General features: G+C 40.6%; 1 protein-coding gene across 1 annotated transcript in view; it reads right to left on the bottom strand.

Annotated features, from left to right (window-relative positions):
• SCG3 (secretogranin III) overlaps positions 1–16,612 on the bottom strand; it is a 76,261-nt gene extending 59,649 nt beyond the window's left edge. Inside the window, exons 1-5 of the mRNA XM_082254186.1 lie at positions 16,517–16,612; positions 12,751–12,803; positions 3,498–3,537; positions 3,199–3,408; positions 554–696 (exon numbers count right to left, since the gene is read on the bottom strand). Coding sequence (XP_082110312.1) covers positions 554–696; positions 3,199–3,408; positions 3,498–3,537; positions 12,751–12,803; positions 16,517–16,592 — 522 coding nt within the window. The 5' untranslated portion in view covers positions 16,593–16,612. The remainder of the gene's footprint in view (positions 1–553; positions 697–3,198; positions 3,409–3,497; positions 3,538–12,750; positions 12,804–16,516) is intronic.
• Positions 16,613–20,979: the final 4,367 nt, after the last annotated feature.

Here is a 20,979-nt window from a genome sequence, read left to right as displayed (position 1 = left end):
GTAGGGTGTTAGTTCACCAGTTGACCGGTGAACTAACCCTTTCATAAAAGCTGCCATTGTTAGTTGCCTGGCTGCCATGGAGACTTTTTTTGCTTCAAGTCTTTTAGGCTCCCTTCACATCTTTAAATCACAAATGCTTAGGTTAATAAACAAAACCTCAGTGAGGGAAAATCTGCAATAGGGATACAAATAGCAATTAAAGATCAAGTTCAGTACTGTATGAGTCCCTACCCCAGAACCATTTTGCCGTTAAGGATATTTGATGTTCCTGATCTGCTGTTCTCTTGTTCTATTCAGAAGATATTATTACCAGTAGACCAGCATAACAGTCAGGCCACTTGCATTTTCAGAAGGAGGTCAATCAATGGCAGCCTTAATATTTTTCCCACTACAAGTTAATTGTAAAGCTTACGTTTAGTTTTTTTTTTTTTTTTAATCAGCACATGAGATGGTACTTTTATTGAATGAAATGTGTCCCTTGTGCTGGTGGCTGCAAAGCTGAAAACTTTATAGTAAGCAAATAACTACTTAAAGAACATGCTTAATAACTTACCAGACCCAGATTTAAGAGCTTTGAAACAATCTTATCAAACACTCCCCGGTCATTTTCTTCATAAATTCTCATTGCAATCTTCTGAACAATATCTTCTGCAGTTAACGGGGTTCCGTCTAATTGGTGAAGACCATCAGGATCATCTAAGGGAATAAATGAAATTCTAATTTGTTCTACTGTCTGGATCCTGGTTATAAATACAACTTAGATCAGAGCTAATGATAGTAACTTTGCATTCATTAATATGTGGTTTTAGTTTTGGGCTCCACTCTTTAAACCTCTCCTAGCTCATTTCCATTCATAAGGCATCATACATAAAGAAGAAAATTTACTGATCTATTTCATTTACAAAAGGATTATGTTTCAGTTTTGTGTACTGCATATACAAATGAATTCACTTGAGTAAGAAAGAAATTAAAAACTGTCAGTAATTAAAAGGCTAAACCAAAACTGGACTTCACAAATACTTGAAAGGAAGGTGAATTGCTGTAAACATAGTTCAACATTTCCTATGAACGGATAATTCAATTTCAGTTAATCTTAACAGAAGCCTGTATATAGATGAAGAGTTTATGAATGAAGATCCCCCTGTGACGAAGTCGGAAGTGACGAAACGCGCCCGGGCGTGGCTACACGGCACACCGGAGAATCTGTCGGAGGCTTGGAGGCTGCTCCCTAGGGTCCAGTGTGGAAGTGGTGAGGACTATTGGAATGCCCCAGACCCCCTATTTTTAATCATGTACTTTATAACACCTTGTGAGTGCATCTTTTGTGGGTTTGTAATATGAATGAATAAATCAATGTAAAGACCATATTACACTAGTAGAGCTCTTTTCTTTTCTATGGTTCATATTGATGGGCTATTCATGAGAGAGTAAAAGGCGTTGGAGGAGGACGATCTAAGGGCGATCCCTTTTTTTATTAGTGATCCCACTGCGCATGAGCCCTGACCATGAGAATGGGGGGCAATAATTTGGGGTGAGTTGCCAGCTGATGGGAGCGGTATCACGATGGTGGTGGATTTATGGTGACCCAATCTTATCACAAGACTCTCATTATCTGATCAGTCTCACCTAAAAGTTTACTTCATAAGAAATGCATTGTGTACGGAGCATACTGGACTAGTTCTTGTGCACATCTATTTGAAGACTGCTATTTATTTATATATTTTTTTGTCACTAATAATATTATGTGATTTATTTATTTGCACATGCATGTTTATTTACACGTGCACTTTCTAAATGCGCGGCTTAGTGATTATTGTTTGGAATGGGATTCACTTTAGCATATAAATGAAGACTGTTTGGTTTGAAGCAGTGTATTCTTTATGAAACATAAAAATGAATAAGACTAAAAATGATTTCAAATCTGTCAAAATAAAACTGTAGAAATACAAAATTAGAAATTCATTATAAAATATTTTGCCAAAATGTTTGCAAAATGTAGATATTCTAATTAGGAAAAAAAAATAATTCCTACCTAGCAGCACTTGAATAGTCATATATAATCTGACAATCATATTTTAAAGTAAAAAATCCATGAAAAATCATACAGTATGTAACTAAGGTATGTCCCTACAGTTATAGTTACAATAAGCAACCTTGAAATTCCAAAAATTACACTTTTCACATGAATTTTTATTATTAATAATAATAATAATAATAATATAAATATAAATATTTTAACAAAGAATCCTATGTATAAAACTGATTCCCATGGAATATTTTTCCAGTTAGGAAAAATAGGGTAAACTACTGAAACGTTAAAGCGGAGCTCCACCCAAGAGGGGAAACTCCCAAACTCCACTTATCTGTCACCTCCCCCCTCCCCCTCCAGGGCCACATTTGGCAACTTGTAGGGGGGAGGGGTTACCTGGTTTTGACAGGTACCCGCTCCCACTTCCTGCTTAGTTCGCCGCAGGAAATCACCCGGAAGTTCGGCCCTGGCCGAAGCTGGCCCATAAAGAAAGCGCAGCGCGATTCACACATGAGTTGTCCGCTGACATCCGCAATGCCCATAGACATACAAGTGTCATCCGTGTCCGTCAAAAAAAAAAGGTGCCGCAGCGGAAGAAGAAATCGGAGCGGACGCGTGAAAGAGCCCTTACAGGTGATTCTAAACAAGCGGAAAAGGTAAAAAACAAATTTCAGGGTGGAACTCCGCTTTAAGTATTTCCACTGTTAAACAGCCAGTGTCCTAAAATCAGAACACACTGAGGTGTTTTAAGTGACTGTGGTGTCAGAAACATAACAGCCACATTCATTTTGCTTTAACACATCTTGAGAAAATGCAAATATTTAATAACTTAAAAAAGTAAAGTCATTTCGAGTCATATGTCTCAAGTCAAAGTCAAGTCTCAAGTCATGAATACCAAGTCAAAGTCAAGTCGAGTCTTTTATTAATTTTAGTCAAGCAAGTCTCAAGTCCTCAAACTGGTGACTTAAGTCTGACCCCCTCTGGGAAGCATGCAATGTGGACTTGCTGCAATTGTGCAACAAACTTGTGAAGCTTGGCAAGTCCAGCAATAGCTTAGCAAATTAATTTCAAACTTGCAGTTAAAGTGCCTTCTATCTGGGATGAACATTTCTAGCTTCACCATCTAAATATATAAAAGTGGTGGGTTGCTTTAATCAATAGTAAAATACCTTCATCTTTATAATCCAGTCCACTTTTGGTGGAGTCAAAATACTCCACAGGCTTCAAGTTCTTTGTTGAGTCTGCATCCTCAGTGCCGGTCTTCTGGCCACTAGTTGTACTTACTACTCCGCCACCTCTTTTCACATTTTTCTCTTTTTCTGCCACTGACATCAAGAAACTCAAATCATCCACAAGGGAATCATTTTTCGTTTTCGTTTCTACAGGACAACAAAATTAATAGAAATTTAGCACTTTCATAACTGCATAGTAATAAAAATGTTTTCTTTCCATGTCTATTATGACTTACCCGTTCTTGCACCTCTGCTCACTGTGTCAGCCTCTGCAATCTTTTTAGGGAGATGATTAAAAAACAGAATTAACTTGAGGCATTATTCTTGGTGATTTGTATTATCTTTTTTTCTCATTAACATTCTTTAGTGTGACTTGTGCTCTGAGCTGAGTCAGTTTTAAAGAAAAATGTGATTTTTAAATGTTTGACATAATTAAAAACATGATACGATGAGCAATGGTTTGTAAAATTCTATAGCCACTAATCACAAAACAGGCGTATAATCAGGCTTAGCTAGATACCATGGGTTACAAAATATTGTGAACTTTTGCACAAGCATTTGCACTTTAATTTATTATTTTGAATTTAGAAAAAACTTTTTTATATTATTTTTTTCTGTATATGCTGTATATAATTTATTGTCTATGTTGTGATTTAGCATTGCCTTTGGGTATTTTTTATTGTTTAGCAATTGGTATGGTGGCAGCTTTATTCAGCTAGATGTAAGACCATTATTCTGCTAGACCTTGGTGCAGATAATTATTATATTTTTACAAAAATGTGGTGTACCTAAGATGGAATGGCACCACAATTTTAATACCCCTCATTAACTCAGTTACAAAATATTGTTTTTACACAGTTCTGCAGCATGTACCATAATTGTGTACATAATGTTGTAACATAATCGCCATATCCTATATGTACAAAATGTTGTAAAATAAGTACCATAACATGCCATTTGTATGCAAAGGTTGTAACATATGCCTCATGTCATACCATAAAAAGTGCCTTTCAATTATTTAGGGGTCCATTTGCTGAAGTTTTCACCCAAGATTCACATAACGCCCATCCAAAATGCACACATTTTTCACATAAGAATAAATTAGAAAAATTGGTGAATCTTGGGGAAAAACATTGTTCAACAGACACCCTAATAACAAAAAAAGATTAGACCTCTTTTGGAGAGATCACACACATCATTTGTGCTTTGCATTTACAGTATCTGGTATGCCACAAATGGTCACAGTCATTTACTATCTTTATTTCTTATATAAAACCCATCTGCTTGAACATATTGCACACTTTACCAAACTTCATTACACTTGTAGCAAACAATCTACGGTGAGACTATATATAGACACAATCCATCTTACTCCATTACAAGGTTTACACTGATAGATATTCTGTATATTCTCCTCTAGCGATATTCTTTTAATACCACCATCACCATCATCGTCATCATCTTTCTTCCACATGTAATGGAAGTTTAACATCTCTACCCTTCCATTTGGCAACATATAACACGTTTAATCATGTTAATCAAAAAATCAACATCTAAGCAGGCTTCTGACACCAACAATGTGGTCAGCTGATGAACGTCTTCTTGTGTATTACTGTTTTTCACGTCCCAAAACTACATACCAGGAAATCATGAACTTTTCTGCTAGACCTTAATGGTATCGTGCGCTGGGACACCACTTTGTCAGGCAACCATTTTGTTTAAAACTGTCGCAAGCAACCATTTTACTTGAGAGAGTAGCCATTGCAGAGAAACCAAAAGGCCACTCCATTCACCAGCCCCAACCTTACCCTAATTAACATTAGTATGCAAGCTTCAAACAGAACTGTTACTTCAAAAGAAAGCCATAAACTAAGCAAACCTTATCTCAGCACAGATGTCCACTACAGGCTGTGTTGTATTCACAGCCAAATGGTTCATTAGGAAAATGACCACAGTTACACACAACTTCAGAACCTTAAACCCAAACAAGATATGTCTCTAGAAAGTATATATTTGAATGCCAAATAAAATATCAATTGAATTAAGATCATACATGATCATGTTCGCTCCTAGGGAAGACAAGCTAGCGGTCAGATGCCTTACGGGTCAGAGGTTATTACGAGATAACCTGTGTTTGGTGTCCATGGATGTAAAATTCAATGCTGTACAATAAAATATCAGTTATAAGAATGTAACCATTACAAATTTCAAGATATGAATGCTGTTATAAAATCTGTCTAAGCGGGAGGTCCCTTAGCAGTTTATGAGCCGCCCATGGCCCCTGTGTTTATTGGTCAAGGACCTCTGGTGACGCCCCCTGCGGGTCAGAGAAAAAGAGAGAAGCTGATGGAGCTCTCAGTTCTCATTTTACCATCAAAGCAGAAACATCAAGCTGGGGAACCGATCACACATGTTCAGCTTCTGAAACTAAGATACACTTGGGACTTTGAATGCAAGTGTTAAATTTCTAATTCTTTATCTATTCTTCTAAATTGCTGAATTGTGTCTCTATTTCTTTGTAACCCATTTTTCTGTAAATATTTTTATTTGAACCAATTTTAATATTTTTTATAATTAAACCTTATTTTGAAAAGTGTTAATTTTGTCTCTAAGCTCTTAACGCAAGCTAACCAAAGAACCTGCCTCTTAGAAGAGCGCTACTGTATAGAATAAACCCTCTGAACATTCCTGTCTGAGGTGAAAGTGTGTGTTACAGATGATTATTCTAAAGTCATAATTGGTATTTCTAAAATTACGAGTGTCCGCTGGGTTCATCCTAACGTATCGTTGGTGGAAGAGAAAGGGTTAATTACTTAATTAGCCCGGTGACAATCGCTCTCAGCCTGCTGGCATCTAGATTGTGGTCCCGCAAGCTGGACAATCTGTGTGCCGGGTGCAGCTGAGAGTGGCATTGTTACGCAAGTGACGGCAGGGTGTGAGATTGCCTGGTCTTTGGTCACGAGTTGGATGAGAAGGCCAGGGGTCTGATACCCGCCACCGTCACACACACCAGGGGCTAAGACCCTGAATTTGGGATGGGGTTTAGATGTCCACTGAGTTTTACCTACTTTACGATAGATGGGTACCAGTTTTTATTTTGATAGTAACATCTGATGGTGGCAGAGAGGATCCAAGCTAAAGATGAATCTCAGGCCAGGACACCGTGTGGTGTGAAACATATTTGAGCGCTATCTGACCATTTATAACCTAATGGTCCACATTGTCTGGCAAAAGGCTCCTTGAATGGTGATACATGGTCATGGAAGCACGTTTTTTTCAGCAGGAAGTAGGAGTGTGGGGACACTTTCACTTAAAATATATGAATTGTCAGATAAGAATCATTACAACTCTTGGGCTTTTGAAGGAATACATGAACTTTTGCACAAGCATTTGCACTTTAATTTATTATTTTGAATTAATTAAATTTGGGAAAAAAAACATTTTTAGATCATTTTTTTCTGTATACACTGTATATAATTTATTGTCTATTTTGTGATTTAGCATTGCCTTTGGGTATTTTGTATTGTTTAGCAATTGGTATCACAATTGAATGGTGGCAGCTTTATTCTGCTAGATATAAGACCCTAGTGCAGATAATTATTATATTTTTACAAAAATGTGGTGTACCTAGGATGGGATGGCAACACAATTTTATCACCCCTCATTCTGCTTCTGGACAATCAATTTACACATTTCATGGTGATTTGATTAAGGTGTCCTAAGGTGTGGATAAAAAAACTGGGGTAACTCCCTGACACTTCACAGACACTTTGCGTGACATGAATGAAAACATACCTGTATTCAGAGGGTAAAATAAGTATTCAACACGTCACCATTTTTCTAGGTAAATACACACTATATTACTAAAAGTGTTGGGACGCCTGCTTTTACACTCACATGAATTTTAATGGCATCCCAGTCTTATTCCGTAGGGATCAATATAGAGGTTGCCCACCCTTTGCAGCTATAACAGCTTCAACTCTTCTGGGAAGGTTGTCCACAAGGTTTATGAGTGTGTCTATGGGAATGTTTGACCATTCTTCCAGAAGCGCATTTATGAGGTCAGACACTGACTGTTGGCCAAGAAGGCCTGGCTCACAGTCTCCGCTTTAATTCAATCCCAAAGGTGTTTTATTGGGTTGAGGTCAGAACTCGGTGTAGGCCAGTCAAGTTCCTCCACCCCAAACTCTCTCATCCATGTCTTTATGGACCTTGCTTTGTGCACTGGTCCAAATCATTTGGTGGAGGGGGGATTATGGTGTGGGGTTGTTTTTCAGAGGTTGGGCTTGGCCCCTTAGTTCCAGTGAAGGGAACTCTTAAGGCGTCAGCATACGAAGACATTTTGGACAATTTCATGCTCACAACTTTGTGGGAACAGTTTGGGGATGGTCCCTTCCTGTTCCAACATGACTGCGCACCAGTGCACATACAGGGTCCATAAAGACATGGATAAACAAGTTTGGGGTGGAGGAACTTAACTGGCCTGCACAGAGTCCTGACCTCAACCGGATAGAACACCTTTGGGATGAATTTGAGCGGAGACTGCAGGCAAGGCCTTTTATTCCACATCAGTGCCTAACCTCACAGACGTGCTTCTGGAAGAATGTTTAAACATTCCCATAGACACACTCCTAAACCTTGTGGACAGCCTTCCCAGAAGAGTTGAAGCTGTTATAGCTGCAAAGGGTGAGCCAGATCAATATTGAACCCTATGGACTAAGACAGGGATGCCATTAAAATTATTGTGCGTGTAAACTTGTAAAGGCACCAAAATACTTTTAGTAATATAATTTAATTCTAAAGGTGCTATTGACATGAAATGTTTACCACATGTCTGGAACAACCCATGTAATCCATACATATAAAGAAACCAAAACAAAAAAGTTAAAAAATTAGGTTATGTGTAATAAAATGGAATGACACAGAGAAAAGTATTAAACACAAGAAGAAAGTGTAGCCTGGATAAAGAATTCATTCCAGCTTCTTCAGTGTTGTTCTATCTCTTTAATGCTGGGGTTTCTGTGAAGTGATGGTACAATGGACTGTGGGAAATGTAGTTCCGTGGAAAGTGGAAACTATGGATGACTCGACTGATTGGACTATCCTCCCAGGGAGCATTGAGTCCCGCAGAGACAGATGGGAGTGTCTATCAATAGGGGGCGGGATCAAATATTTACTCTCTTGCCTTGAGGACAGCGGGCTGTGTGGAGGTGAAGAGCTGCTGTGGTGAATAGAGGAGAGTAGGCCGGAGGCCTAGCGGAAGGACGACCGAGAGAGAGCGGCGTATGTGACAGAGCTCAGGGGTAGACCGAGGGGAGAGACACTCAGAGAGACTGTGGGTGCTTCTGAGGAGTGTTGGACTCTGGTGCGGGGGACAGCGGGATGCGTATTCCCATTATGTAGGTTGAGAGAAATCCAAGTGGAAGTAAACGCAGTGATTTACTAGACGGTAGTAGAGAAGGCCTGTGATGCAGTTTTGTTGCACAGAGAGCTGCCTTGATACACATTAAATGGTTGCCATAGGACACTGTAGTGCTGAGTGATACGTGGCAAACCAAAAGGCCTCACTTTACACTTTCAGTTTCCAGATTGTACATCAACTTGACTGAGTTCAGAAGCCCATGCTCCTTCCCGGTTTGGATTACAATTAAACTTTGCCTTTACAGTGGATTACAAATAAAATACATAGAGCAGCGCTAATTTAACAAGAACCAATAATGATGATAACATATGGTTATATAAAGTCCATATTAAAATCACAAGAAGTGCAGGTGAAGGGTCCGCATATAATCACCACAATGTGAGTCAACACGAGATGAAGTGAAATCCCAGCCACCACACATTGACTCTTACCAGAGGATGGCGGGGATACAGCAGCAAGCGGTTATGGGACTTCTCTCCCCGATCTATGAGGTGTAAAGCTACTCAAGGAGGATTTGGCTATCTGTCATGCATCTCATTGGTATGTTTGGAGACCGAAGAGTGATAAGGCTATCTTTTTCCTATGGAGGTTTTGGCCGGAGAGGGTTTCCCATAACCGCTTGCTGCTGTATCCCCGTCATCCTCTGGTAAGAGTCAGTGTGTGGTGGCTGGGATTTCACTTCATCTCGTGTTGACTCACATTGTGGTGATTATATGCGGACGCTTCACCTGCACTTCTTGTGATTTTAATATGGACTTTATATAACCATACGTTATCATCATTATTGGTTCTTGTTAAATTAGCGCTGCTCTATGTATTTTATTTTATTTTAACCTTCCAGTGTTTTGAGTTTAGCTGCTGATGTGTTTTTTCTAAAGGGCGCGGGGTGTTCTATTTATATATTTTTCTTTACTAAAGTGGATTACAAATGTCATTCCTTGAGTGATTGGGGATCTTTTGCCGGTGAAGACTAGCAAGGCCTTGCTCAACAAGGAGACTCATGCAAATTCATAGTAAAGGGGGCCCCCTCTAGGATACAGAGTGCACTCTGATAGGCTGCATAGCAGTAGGTTGATAGAGTCACTGATAGAAGTTAGATTGGTAATAGTAATAGTCAATATTGCATTGAATATATTACTATGGTCACTCTCACACTTCAATTGAGGAATGGTTTATTGATGAGCAACTGATACATCAGTCCTCTTGCAATATTTCATAGTATACATGTTTATTTACCTTTTTGTCATATCAGATCCTGAGTGCTGAATCCTATATAATTTTGGGTTTGAGAATTCAGGATCTCTCTTTTATTTCAGGTCTTTGTACTACTTGCTATATTGAAGTTTTAACTGTTTATTCTCTTTTACTAAAGACAGTAAAACTGGTCTTTTATTTAAACTTGGTTGTGTCTATTCACTCAACATGTCTGAACCTATGGTGTCAAGTGGGTTGGAAGGTGCTCAGGGCCAAAGAAGTGAGGAGGATGTCAACACATTCAGCAGCCCCTCTGGGGGTAGGGCTACAAAAGGGAGGTGCAAAAAGGAATGGGAAGCCAAGACACCAGCTGAAATCTGTCATTAATTAGAAAGCAATCCTGCCCCTTGTCAGTGCAAATTAATATCAAATGGTTCAGACTCAACTAATGGCCTATAAAAATGTGTAACATTACCAAGGTGTCACACAAGAAACATCTCATGATGGGTAAAAGAAAAGAGCTTTCTAAAGACCTTCACGAACTTTTTGTTGCAAAACATACTGATGGCATTGGTTACAGAAGAATTTCTAAACTTTTGACTGTTCCAGTGAGCACTGTTGGGTCCATAATCCGTAAGTGAAAAGAAGATAATTTCACCATAAACCGGCCATGACCAGGTGCTCCTCGCAAGATTTCTGACAGAGGAGTGAAAAGAATTACCAGAAGAGTTGTCCAAGAGCCAAGGACCACTTGTGGAGTGCTTCATAAAGACCTGGAATTAGCAGTTACAACGGCCACGGCCTGTATGCATGCTCACCACGTAAGACTCCCTTGCTGAAGAAAAAGCATGTTGAAGATCGTTAAAATATGCCTGTGAAATACTGGGAGAATATAGTCTGGTCAGATGAGACCAAAATCAAACTCCTTGAATGCCACAATTCGCACGATGTTTGGAGGTCAAATGGCCCTGCACATCACCCCAAAAACACCATTCCAACTGTGAAGTTTGGAGGTGGGAACATCATGGTGTGGGGCTTGTTTTTCAGCATACGGTACTGGCAAACATCCTGTCATTGAAGGAAGGATGAATGGAAAAATGTACCAAGATTTTAATAAAAAAATTTTAATAAAAATCTGCTGCCATCTACCAGAATGATGTAAATGAAACCAGGATGGACATTTCAGCAAGACAATGATCCCAAACACAAAGCCAAGGAAACTCTCAATTGGTTTAAAGGAAAGAAAATAAAGCTGCAAGAATGGCCCAGCCAATCACCTGAGTTAAATCCAATAAAAAATCTATGAAAAGAACTGAAGATCAGAGTTCATAGAAGAGGCCCACGGAACCTTCAAGATTTGAAGACTGTTTGTGTGGAAGAATGGGCCAAAATTACACCTGAGCAATGCAAGCAACTGGTTTCTCCATACAGGTGGCATCTTGATGATGTCATTACCAACAAGGATTATGTACGAAGTATTAAACACATTTCAGTTAGCGTGTTCAATACTTTTTCCATGTATCATTCTATTTTATTACACATAACTTCATTTCCGAACTTATTTGTTCTGGTTTCTTTGTATTATGGATTGCATGGATTGCTAATGACATGTGGTGAAAATGTCATGTCAGTAGCACCTTTATAAATATATTTGCCTAGAAAAATGGTGACGTGTTCAATACTTATTTTAGCAGCTGTAAGTTGTAGGCAGGCATACTACATGTTATTCTGCTCTTCTTGGGGTCTTTCTACATATGTGAACATAACTAACATCTGTTTGAACATATTGCACAATTTACCAACTTTATTACACTTGTAGCACGCAATCTACTATGAGACTATATATAGACACAATCCATCTTACTCTGTTACTGGGTCTATACTAGTAGATATTCTGTAAATTTGACTCTAGCAATATTCTTTTGATATCACCATCACCATCATCATTATCTTTCTTCCACATATAATACCAGTTTAACATCTCTACCCTTCCATTTGACAAAAAATTACACTTTTAGCCATGTAAATCAAACAATCAACATCTATGCAGACTTCTGACACAAACAATGAGGTGTACCTAAGACAGGGTGGCACCACAATTCATACCCCTAATCCTGTTCCTGGACAATCAATTTACACATTGGGTGGTGGTTGGATTAGGGTGTCCCAAGGTGTGGATATAAATACTGGGGTATCTTCCTTTAGAATCTGAAGATGGGCTGGGTAAGCTTTGAAATGTCTTCAACATTACAGGTTGGATGAAAGTGATTATCTACTACTAAATATACCAGGGTTCCTCCTGAGGTTGCTAGGGGTTCCTTGAGAAATCGTCCATTTCTGCCTCTCAGATAAGTTCCCAATGACACCATTGTTTCTTTTAGCTATCTGTAAGGGGGTAAGTCTTCCCAATGATGACAAGAGTAAGGAGCATTCTTCCAACTGACTGTCACACTAATGTGTCATGAGTTGTAGATTTTTAATTTTTACCAGGGGTTCCCCGAGACCAGATATTGATTTCAAGGGTTCCTCTGTGTTGAAAAGGTTGAGAAAGGTTAAAATATACCATGACTTGAATTAATAAGAACCTTCAGATATATTCATATGAAATGAATGAAATCACAGAAGCTGTAGGCAGGCACATTTCTACATTTGTGAGCATACCATCTGCTTGGACATATTGCACTATCGAGTGACTTATTTACCCTTGTAGGAATCGATCTACTGTGAGACTAAAAACTAGACATACGTAATACATTGTATTCCATTGACAGGTTTATAATAGTAGATATTCCGTATATGGGCTCTAGCAATATTCTTTTTATACAAAGTGAAGATATAGCAGTTGTATTCAGGCACAAGACATGGTAACTTACCTGTTCTTCTAGAGGTCTTTCTACACTTAGTTCTCTATTATGCAGAGCTTTGTCTATAAAGAACAAAACAGACAGATTTACAGATTTTCAGACTGGTGCTTTACACAAGAAATAAAGAATTGACTTAATTTTGAATTAACAATTATAACATTTTGATGAATTATTTTGCTTTATATAAAACGTCATTCCTTTAAGAGCTGGTTGTGGAGAAACATGTCTAATCGGATTAGTTTAATCGGAGGATTAGAAGGGAACATCTCTGCTGGCCACCCTTTATATCCATCCTGGTCTGCATTTTCTTGTTGCAAGCAAAACATATACAGTATACCATTAAAAATATATACAGTTTACCATTAAAAATATATACAGTATACCATTAAAAACATATATAGTATACCGTTAAAAACATATACAGTATACCATTAAAAACATATACAGTATACCATTAAAAATATATACAGTATACCATTAAAAACATATATAGTATACCGTTAAAAACATATAAAGTATACCATTAAAAACATATATAGTATACCATTAAAGGCATGCTTTACCAGGAAATTCGTTATATCACTACATCCTGCAATAATAACCTGATAAAGTATCTTCTACAATTAGTCAACATTTCCCCAATTAAATAATCTGCATAAATAATCAGATTTATGTTACAGTCCTATTTTACTGTAAATCAGTTGGTAAATCTTTACACTCTACATTAATAATCCGATTAAAGTATCTTCTACAATTAGTCTACAATTCCCCAATAAAATGATATGCATTATCAGTCTGATAAATGTTAGTCATGCTTTAATAGCAATCACTTACTTCATCACTACATCCAACATTATTAATCTGATGAAGTATCTTCTAGATTTAGGATACATTCCCCCCTATGAAATAATCTCTATTCATATTCTGATGCAGTATCTTCTACATTAACTCTACATTTCCCTAATGAAATAGTCTGCATTGATAATCCAATGAAGTGTCTTCTACATTTAGGATACCTGCCTTCCAATTTAAAAAATCTGCATTAATAATCTGATAAATTGTCTTCTACGTTTCCCTAATGAAATAATCTGCATTAATAATCTGATGAGGTATTTTATTTACATTTAGGAAACATTCAACCCAATTAAATAATCTGTATTACCAATTTCATGAAGTTTATCTTCTACAATTCCTCAATGAAATATTCTGTATTAATAAACTCAGAAAGTTTACAGTCATGCTTTAATAGTAAATTAGTCGCTCTATCGTTCCATCCTGCATCTATAATCTGGGGAAGTATCCTCAATTTTTAGTCTACATTTCCCCCAATAAGAGAATAATCTGCAATAATAATTTGATAAAGTATTTCCCCAATTAAATCATCTGATGAAGAAATGTTTACATTTAGCTTACATTTCCCTATGAAATAATATGATTAAGAATCCTCTACATTGAGTTTACATTAACCCCCCCCCAGTGTAATAATCTACAATAAGAATCTGAGGAAGTATCTTCAATTTCTAGTCTACATTTCTCCCAATTAATGATATTCTGCAGTAATAATCTGATGAAGTTTTTCCTCAGTTGAATCATCTGATGAAGTATTGTCTACATTTCCCCATGAAATAATCTGCATTAATAATCTGATGAAGTGTCTTCTGCATTTCGTCTACTTTCCGCAATAAAATTGTAATCTGCAGTAATTTTCTGATGAAATAATCTGATGAAGCATCTTCTACATTTGGTCAACATTCCCCAACAAATAATCTAGATGAATATTCTGATAAATGTTACAGTCATGCTTTAATAGTAAATCAATTGCTTTATCATTACATCCTTCATTATAATTCTGATGATGTATCGTCTAGATTCAGTATATTTCTCTAATTAAATAATCTGTAATAATAATGTAAAAATGATATATTTATGGTTTGCTAGTAAATCAGTTGCTCTATGGCTTCATCCCGTATAGATGATCTGATGAAGTATCTTCTACATTTAATGTGTACATTCCCCCAATAAAATTATAATCTGCCAATATAATCTGATGAAGTATTCCCCATTGAAATCACCTGATTCAGAATCATCTACATGAAAGTCTTCATTTCCCCATAAAATATCTGCAGTAATAATCTGATGAAGTATTTCCCCAATAATGTCATCCGAATCAATCCTATATATGTAGTCCAACCCCCCCCCCATGTAATAATCTGCATTATTAATCTGATGAAGTGCTTCCCAATGAAATCATCCGATTCAGAATCCTATACATTTAGTCCACCCCCCTCCCCATGTATGAATCTGTATTAATAATCTGTGTCCCCAATGTAATGATATGATGAAGTGTGTCCCCAATGTAATGATGTGATGAAGTGTGTCCCCAATGTAATGATGTGATGAAGTGTGTCCCCAATGTAATGATGTGATGAAGTGTGTCCCCAATGTAATGATATGATGACATGTGTCCCCAATGTAATGATCTGATGAAGTGTGTCCCCAATGTAATGATCTGATGACATGTGTCCCCAATGTAATGATATGATGAAGTGTGTCCCCAATGTAATGATCTGATGACATGTGTCCCCAATGTAATGATCTGATGACATGTGTCCCCAATGTAATGATCTGATGACATGTGTCCCCAATGTAATGATCTGATGAAGTGTGTCCCCAATGTAATGATCTGATGACATGTGTCCCCAATGTAATGATCTGATGACATGTGTCCCCAATGTAATGATATGATGAAGTGTGTCCCCAATGTAATGATTTGATGACATGTGTCCCCAATGTAATGATTTGATGAAGCGTGTCCCCAATGTAATGATGTAATGATGTGATGACATGTGCCATGTGTGAAGTGTGTCCCCAATGTAATGATATGATGCAGTGTGTCCCCAATGTAATGATGTGAAGTGTGTCCCCAATGTAATGATATGATGAAGTGTGTCCCCAATGTAATGATATGATGAAGTGTGTCCCCAATGTAATGATATGATAAAGTGTGTCCCCAGTGTAATGATATGATGAAGTGTGTCCCCAATGTAATGATATGATGAAGTGTGTCCCCTGTGATGATGTGAAGTGTGTCCCCAATGTAATGATATGATGAAGTGTGTCCCCAATGTAATGATGTGATGACATGTGTCCCCAATGTAATGATGATGAAGTGTGTCCCCAATGTAATGATGTGATGACATGTGTCCCCAATGTAATGATGTGAAGTGTGTCCCCTGTGATGATGAAGTGTGTCCCCAATGTAATGATGTGAAGTGTGTCCCCAATGTAATGATGATGAAGTGTGTCCCCAATGTAATGATGTGATGACATGTGTCCCCAATGTAATGATGTGAAGTGTGTCCCCTGTGATGATCTGATGAAGTGTGTCCCCTGTGATGATGAAGTGTGTCCCCTGTGATGATGAAGTGTGTCCCCAATATAATGATGATGAAGTGTGTCCCCTGTGATGATGATGAAGTGTGTCCCCAATGTAATGATATGATGAAGTGTGTCCCCTGTGATGATGATGAAGTGTGTCCCCAATGTAATGATGTGAAGTGTGTCCTCAATGTAATGATGATGAAGTGTGTCCCCTGTGATGATGATGAAGTGTGTCCCCAATGTAATGATGATGAAGTGTGTCCCCTGTGATGATGATGAAGTGTGTCCCCAATGTAATGATGATGAAGTGTGTCCCCTGTGTAATGATGAAGGTTGCAGTGTATGATGTGGGGGGGGGGGGGGGTGATTGGATTGATGGGGGGGGGGGTCTCACCTTGGGTGGTGTCGGGTTTGGGGAACCCTTGTACCCCGATAAGGGCAGTATAGAGAAGGTAGGTGATAAGAGCCATGTCCCCGGGTAGAGCGGTGTTGCAGTGTGTCCGGGGGGAGGAGGAGGCTCAGGCTGGGCTCAGTAATGGAGCTGTCCGGGGTAGCGGTGGTGCTGAATGGAGAAGCAGTGAGAAGCGGAGGAGGCACAGCGAGGGTTCCGTCTATTGTTCATCCCCATACAGCGGAGTGTCAGTGGGCAGCGCTGGCTGTGCCGGGGATGAGAAGTCCTGTGTGCGTCACCTGGACGGAGCTCCTGACACCACCAATACCGACATGTCACACGGGACCCTCACCTCCATCTCCCCGGCTGGACATGTAACACGCACTCTGATTGGTGCCCCGAGAGCTCTGATTGGAGGAGGAGGACACGCCCCTTCTGATGATGAGCTGGATTTACACATATAGGAGCTGATCATAGAAGGAAAACATTGTGAAGTAGAATGGATTAAAGAGAATGCAACCCACATACTAAAAATGATTAGAGTATACATTTATTATATAATAATATACAGTATCCAATCAATAAAGGATAAGTGTAGGTATGGTATATGTTTATATATTGCTGTATATGTGACCTATATATATGATGTATACTGTGTATATATGTATATACCATACCTGTGGGATCCCCCGGGAAGCTGCAGATCACAGGAGCGCAGGAATTATTACTCCAATCATCTCCTCTAACTTCCAGGTCTCATTCAGTGCAGCTTCCCTGCCCTTTCCTGAACACAGGAGGTCATTCACCCCGCATGGCTGCCATACAGAGAATGCCTAATCACTTCTGGACCCGAAGATTTTCCCCTTTAATGACCAGGCCATTTTTTGCGATTCGGCACGGTGTGACTTTAACAGACAATTGCACAGTCGTGCGACGCTGTACCCAAATTAATTTGATGTCCCTTATTTTTCCACAAATAGAGCCTTATTTTGGTGGTATTTGATCACCTGTGCGATTTTTATTTTTTGCGCTATAAACAAAAAAAGAGCGACAATTCTGGAAAAAAAAAAAGAATATTTTTCACATTCTGCTATATAACATTCCCCCCCAAAAAAATTTAAAAATCTAATTTCCTGACAGACTCCATGGCAGCATACGTATCGGGTTTGGCCCCGCCTCCAAACCTACCCATAGGACCTCACTCCCATAAATCTTTGCTCCTGTTCAGCACACGTGTTCTTTTTTTGTCCTCCAAAGGATTACCTGATATCCTACCTGAAGATGGATTCCGGGTGATGGATGGCTCTACCAGTCGGGTATGGAGCTCTCCAATAAGCCCCAGCTGCTGCGGGGTATGGAGTAGGGGCGAAGATGTATGCAGCCTTGGCCAAAAAGCCCAGCTGCTGCGGGTGGCCGGTACCCTAAGAATGAGATAAGTCCGGTGTGTGCATCCATCCCTGGTGATCTGCGGTTCGTGAGTACAAAGTCCTCCATGGCAGCTATTTTGTTTATATTGTTGCTCATGCTAAGTGCCTTTATGTCTTACCTGGTTTTCTCCTGCTTTCCCTGGTGGCTAGTGGTCCGGGGCCGGTCAGCGATTCATTTCCTGACCGGCCTCCGGTGCGCGCTACTGCGCATGTGCGGCGCCTCGGGAACGAGGCTTGGTTCTCGCGCATGCGCAGTGTAAGCACGGCGCATGCGCAGTAAGCTGGCATCGGTGGCGATCGCTGATGACGTCACCAGGCGCCATATTTAAACCCCAGAGCTGTCAGCAGTGTTGTGTTTGTACACACTGCTGATACTGGGTGTTCCATATACGAAAATCGTTCGTTTTTTGGTCGTTTTGCTGTGCGTTGCCGCTCTGCCTGCTAACCTTTGGTTCCTGGTGAGTACTGGCCCCAGTTTGGGAGCGCCCCCCCCCCCCCTGCTTTGCTGTTTTTTTTCTGACATTGCTGTCCAGCTCATTCTTGTAGGTCAGCATCAGAATGGAAGCTACTTTGCCCTCCGGTGGTCAGCCCACCCCTAACAGGTATTTGGGGCTTCTTGGTGGGGTTGTGGGTTATAGGGGGTGGGGGTAGGAACTCAAGTGTTCCTAGCTTCCTGTCTGTTTTTTCTGTTTTTTCTCTTGTTTACAGCCCTCCTCGTTCAGAGACTAGGCACTCTTCTCAAAGAAGTGAAAGGCGTTCGAGCTCTCGCCACCGGCACTCTACAGGAAAGTCCCGTTCGGGCTCACATCGTCGTAAAGCGTCCACTTCAGCCAGCCACGCACGGAGACCTGACAAAGCAGGTTGCAGGGGCTGTGGCGATAGTGTCCCGGAGAGGAAGCTTTTCTGTGACAGATGTTTCTCCCAGGCTGCGGGAGAAAGGGATACTTCCGATCAACGCATTGAGGCTTTGGTCAAGAGAGTAGTAAAGGACTCTTTGGCAGAGATGGGTGTCAGTCGTTCTCAAGACACTGCAACGGCTTCCCCAAGCCCTTCCCCTGTAGCACTTCAGGTACAGGAAGATTTCGAGTCGGCCCACACAAGCCATCAGTCAATGCTCTTGTCAGGTAGCGACTCTGAAGATGAGGATCCCTGCCTGGGTTTCGAATATACTTTGGTGCCTTCCCTGGTTAAAGCGGTCAGAGAGACCTTAAATTGGGAAGAGTCAGCTGTTCCCCCTCCCAAGCAGAAGAAGTACTTTAAACAGCTCAACAAGGAGCGTGTTAATTTTCCCTTCCTGGGAGAGTTGGGTGAAATTATCTTGGAGGAGTGGAGAAAGGTGGAACGAAAGAATTCCTTAGTATCCAAGATGGCTAAACTTTACCCCTTCAAAGAGGATGATGTGAAACATCTTGAGTCTCCTCCTCTAGTTGACGCAGCAGTCATGAGACTGGTCAAGCACGTGACCCTTCCCTTAGAGGATACGGTCTCATTTAAAGACCCGTTGGACCGGAGGATGGACTCCGATTTGAAAAGAATCTACCTTACAGCAGGTATGGCCTGTAAGCCAGTCCTGGCTTTAGCCGCTCTATCCAAGGCCATGGAGTCTTGGGCTGATGTGGTAGACGAATCGGTCAGATCGGTGTCGGAGGAGGTGGCTAGAAGCGCTCCAATCCAGGAGCTTAGACTGGGCTCGTCGTTCCTTGGGGAGGCTTCCATAGACCTGATCCGTCTATTGGCAAGGGTTATGCTGTCCTCGGTCACAGCTAAGAGAGCTCTTTGGCTCCGCCCTTGGGTTGCGGATCCGGCATCAAAGCAAGTTTGGTGCCGTATTCCCTTTGAGGGGTCCTCCCTTTTCGGGAATAAACTTGACGAGGCCATAACCCGGGCTACAGGCGGTAAGTCTGGGTTTCTTCCCCAGGATCGGCGCCAGTTCAACGTCAAGAAAGGACAGCCTACCAGAAAATTTGTTCCTGACAGGGCCAGGGAAGCTCGTTCTTATAGACCTGGTCGGGAGTTCAACCGGAACTGGAGATCCAGACAGTCTTCCAGGAAGACGACAAAGAATGTCTCCTCGGGGGACCGTGAGCCCACTAAGTCCTTTTGAAGGTGGGCCCGCTCAGACATGTCGGGTGGGTGCGCGTCTACGCTCCTTCCGGCATGTCTGGGCGGCTTCGATTCAGGACCCCTGGGCCGTCAGGACGGTGTCCTCAGGCCACAAGTGGGTCTTCAAGGAGAGGCCAGGCTCAAGGTTCCTGCCTACTGCCATACCATTCCTAGAAGAAAGGCGTCAGATTTTGTTTTCTTACATCGAAGCTCTCATTGCTCAAGGGGCTGTCATCTCCGTTCCAGAGTCCGAGCGAGGCCAAGGAATATATTCTCCGCTCTTTCTGGTCCAAAAGAAGAACGGATCATGGAGACCAGTAATAGATTTGACCTTCTTGAACAAATTCATAAAAAAAGAAAGGTTCAAAATGGAGACCCTGTTGTCCATACAGCAGTCAGTCCAGCAGGCAGATTGGATGGTGTCCATCGACTTGAAAGACGCCTACTTTCATGTCCCTGTGGACGAAGATTTTCAAAGGTTTCTCTGGTTCGAAGTGGGAGGATTACATCTTCAATTTATCTGTCTCCCATTCGGGCTCTCAACATCTCCACGGACCTTTTCAAAAATCTTATTGGCCGTGGTAGCCCTACTGAGATTGAAAGGTATCCGTCTTCACCATTATTTGGACGATCTCCTCCTGTTGTCCCAAGACAGAGACCAACTATTAGTTCATCTGGAGCAGGTCGTGTCCACTCTCCAGAAGTTTGGTTGGTTACTCAACAAGGAGAAGAGTCACCTGATTCCAACTCAGTCCCTGATCTACTTGGGCGCTCTGTTCGACACAGAGAAGGCGACTATCTCTCTTCCAGAGGAAAAAATAGGGACACTTCGAGACAGGATTCGCTTTGCCCTCTCATCCTCTCATCTTCAGGCACGTCAATGCCTGAAGGTGATCGGGAGTATGGTCGCAGTAGTCCCCATGGTGAAGTGGGCCC

The sequence above is a fragment of the Pelophylax lessonae genome (assembly GCF_965119305.1).
Source record: "Pelophylax lessonae genome assembly, chromosome: 4".
NCBI classification, from domain to species: Eukaryota; Metazoa; Chordata; class Amphibia; order Anura; family Ranidae; genus Pelophylax; species Pelophylax lessonae.
This window is presented reverse-complemented; position numbering and strand designations above follow the sequence as displayed.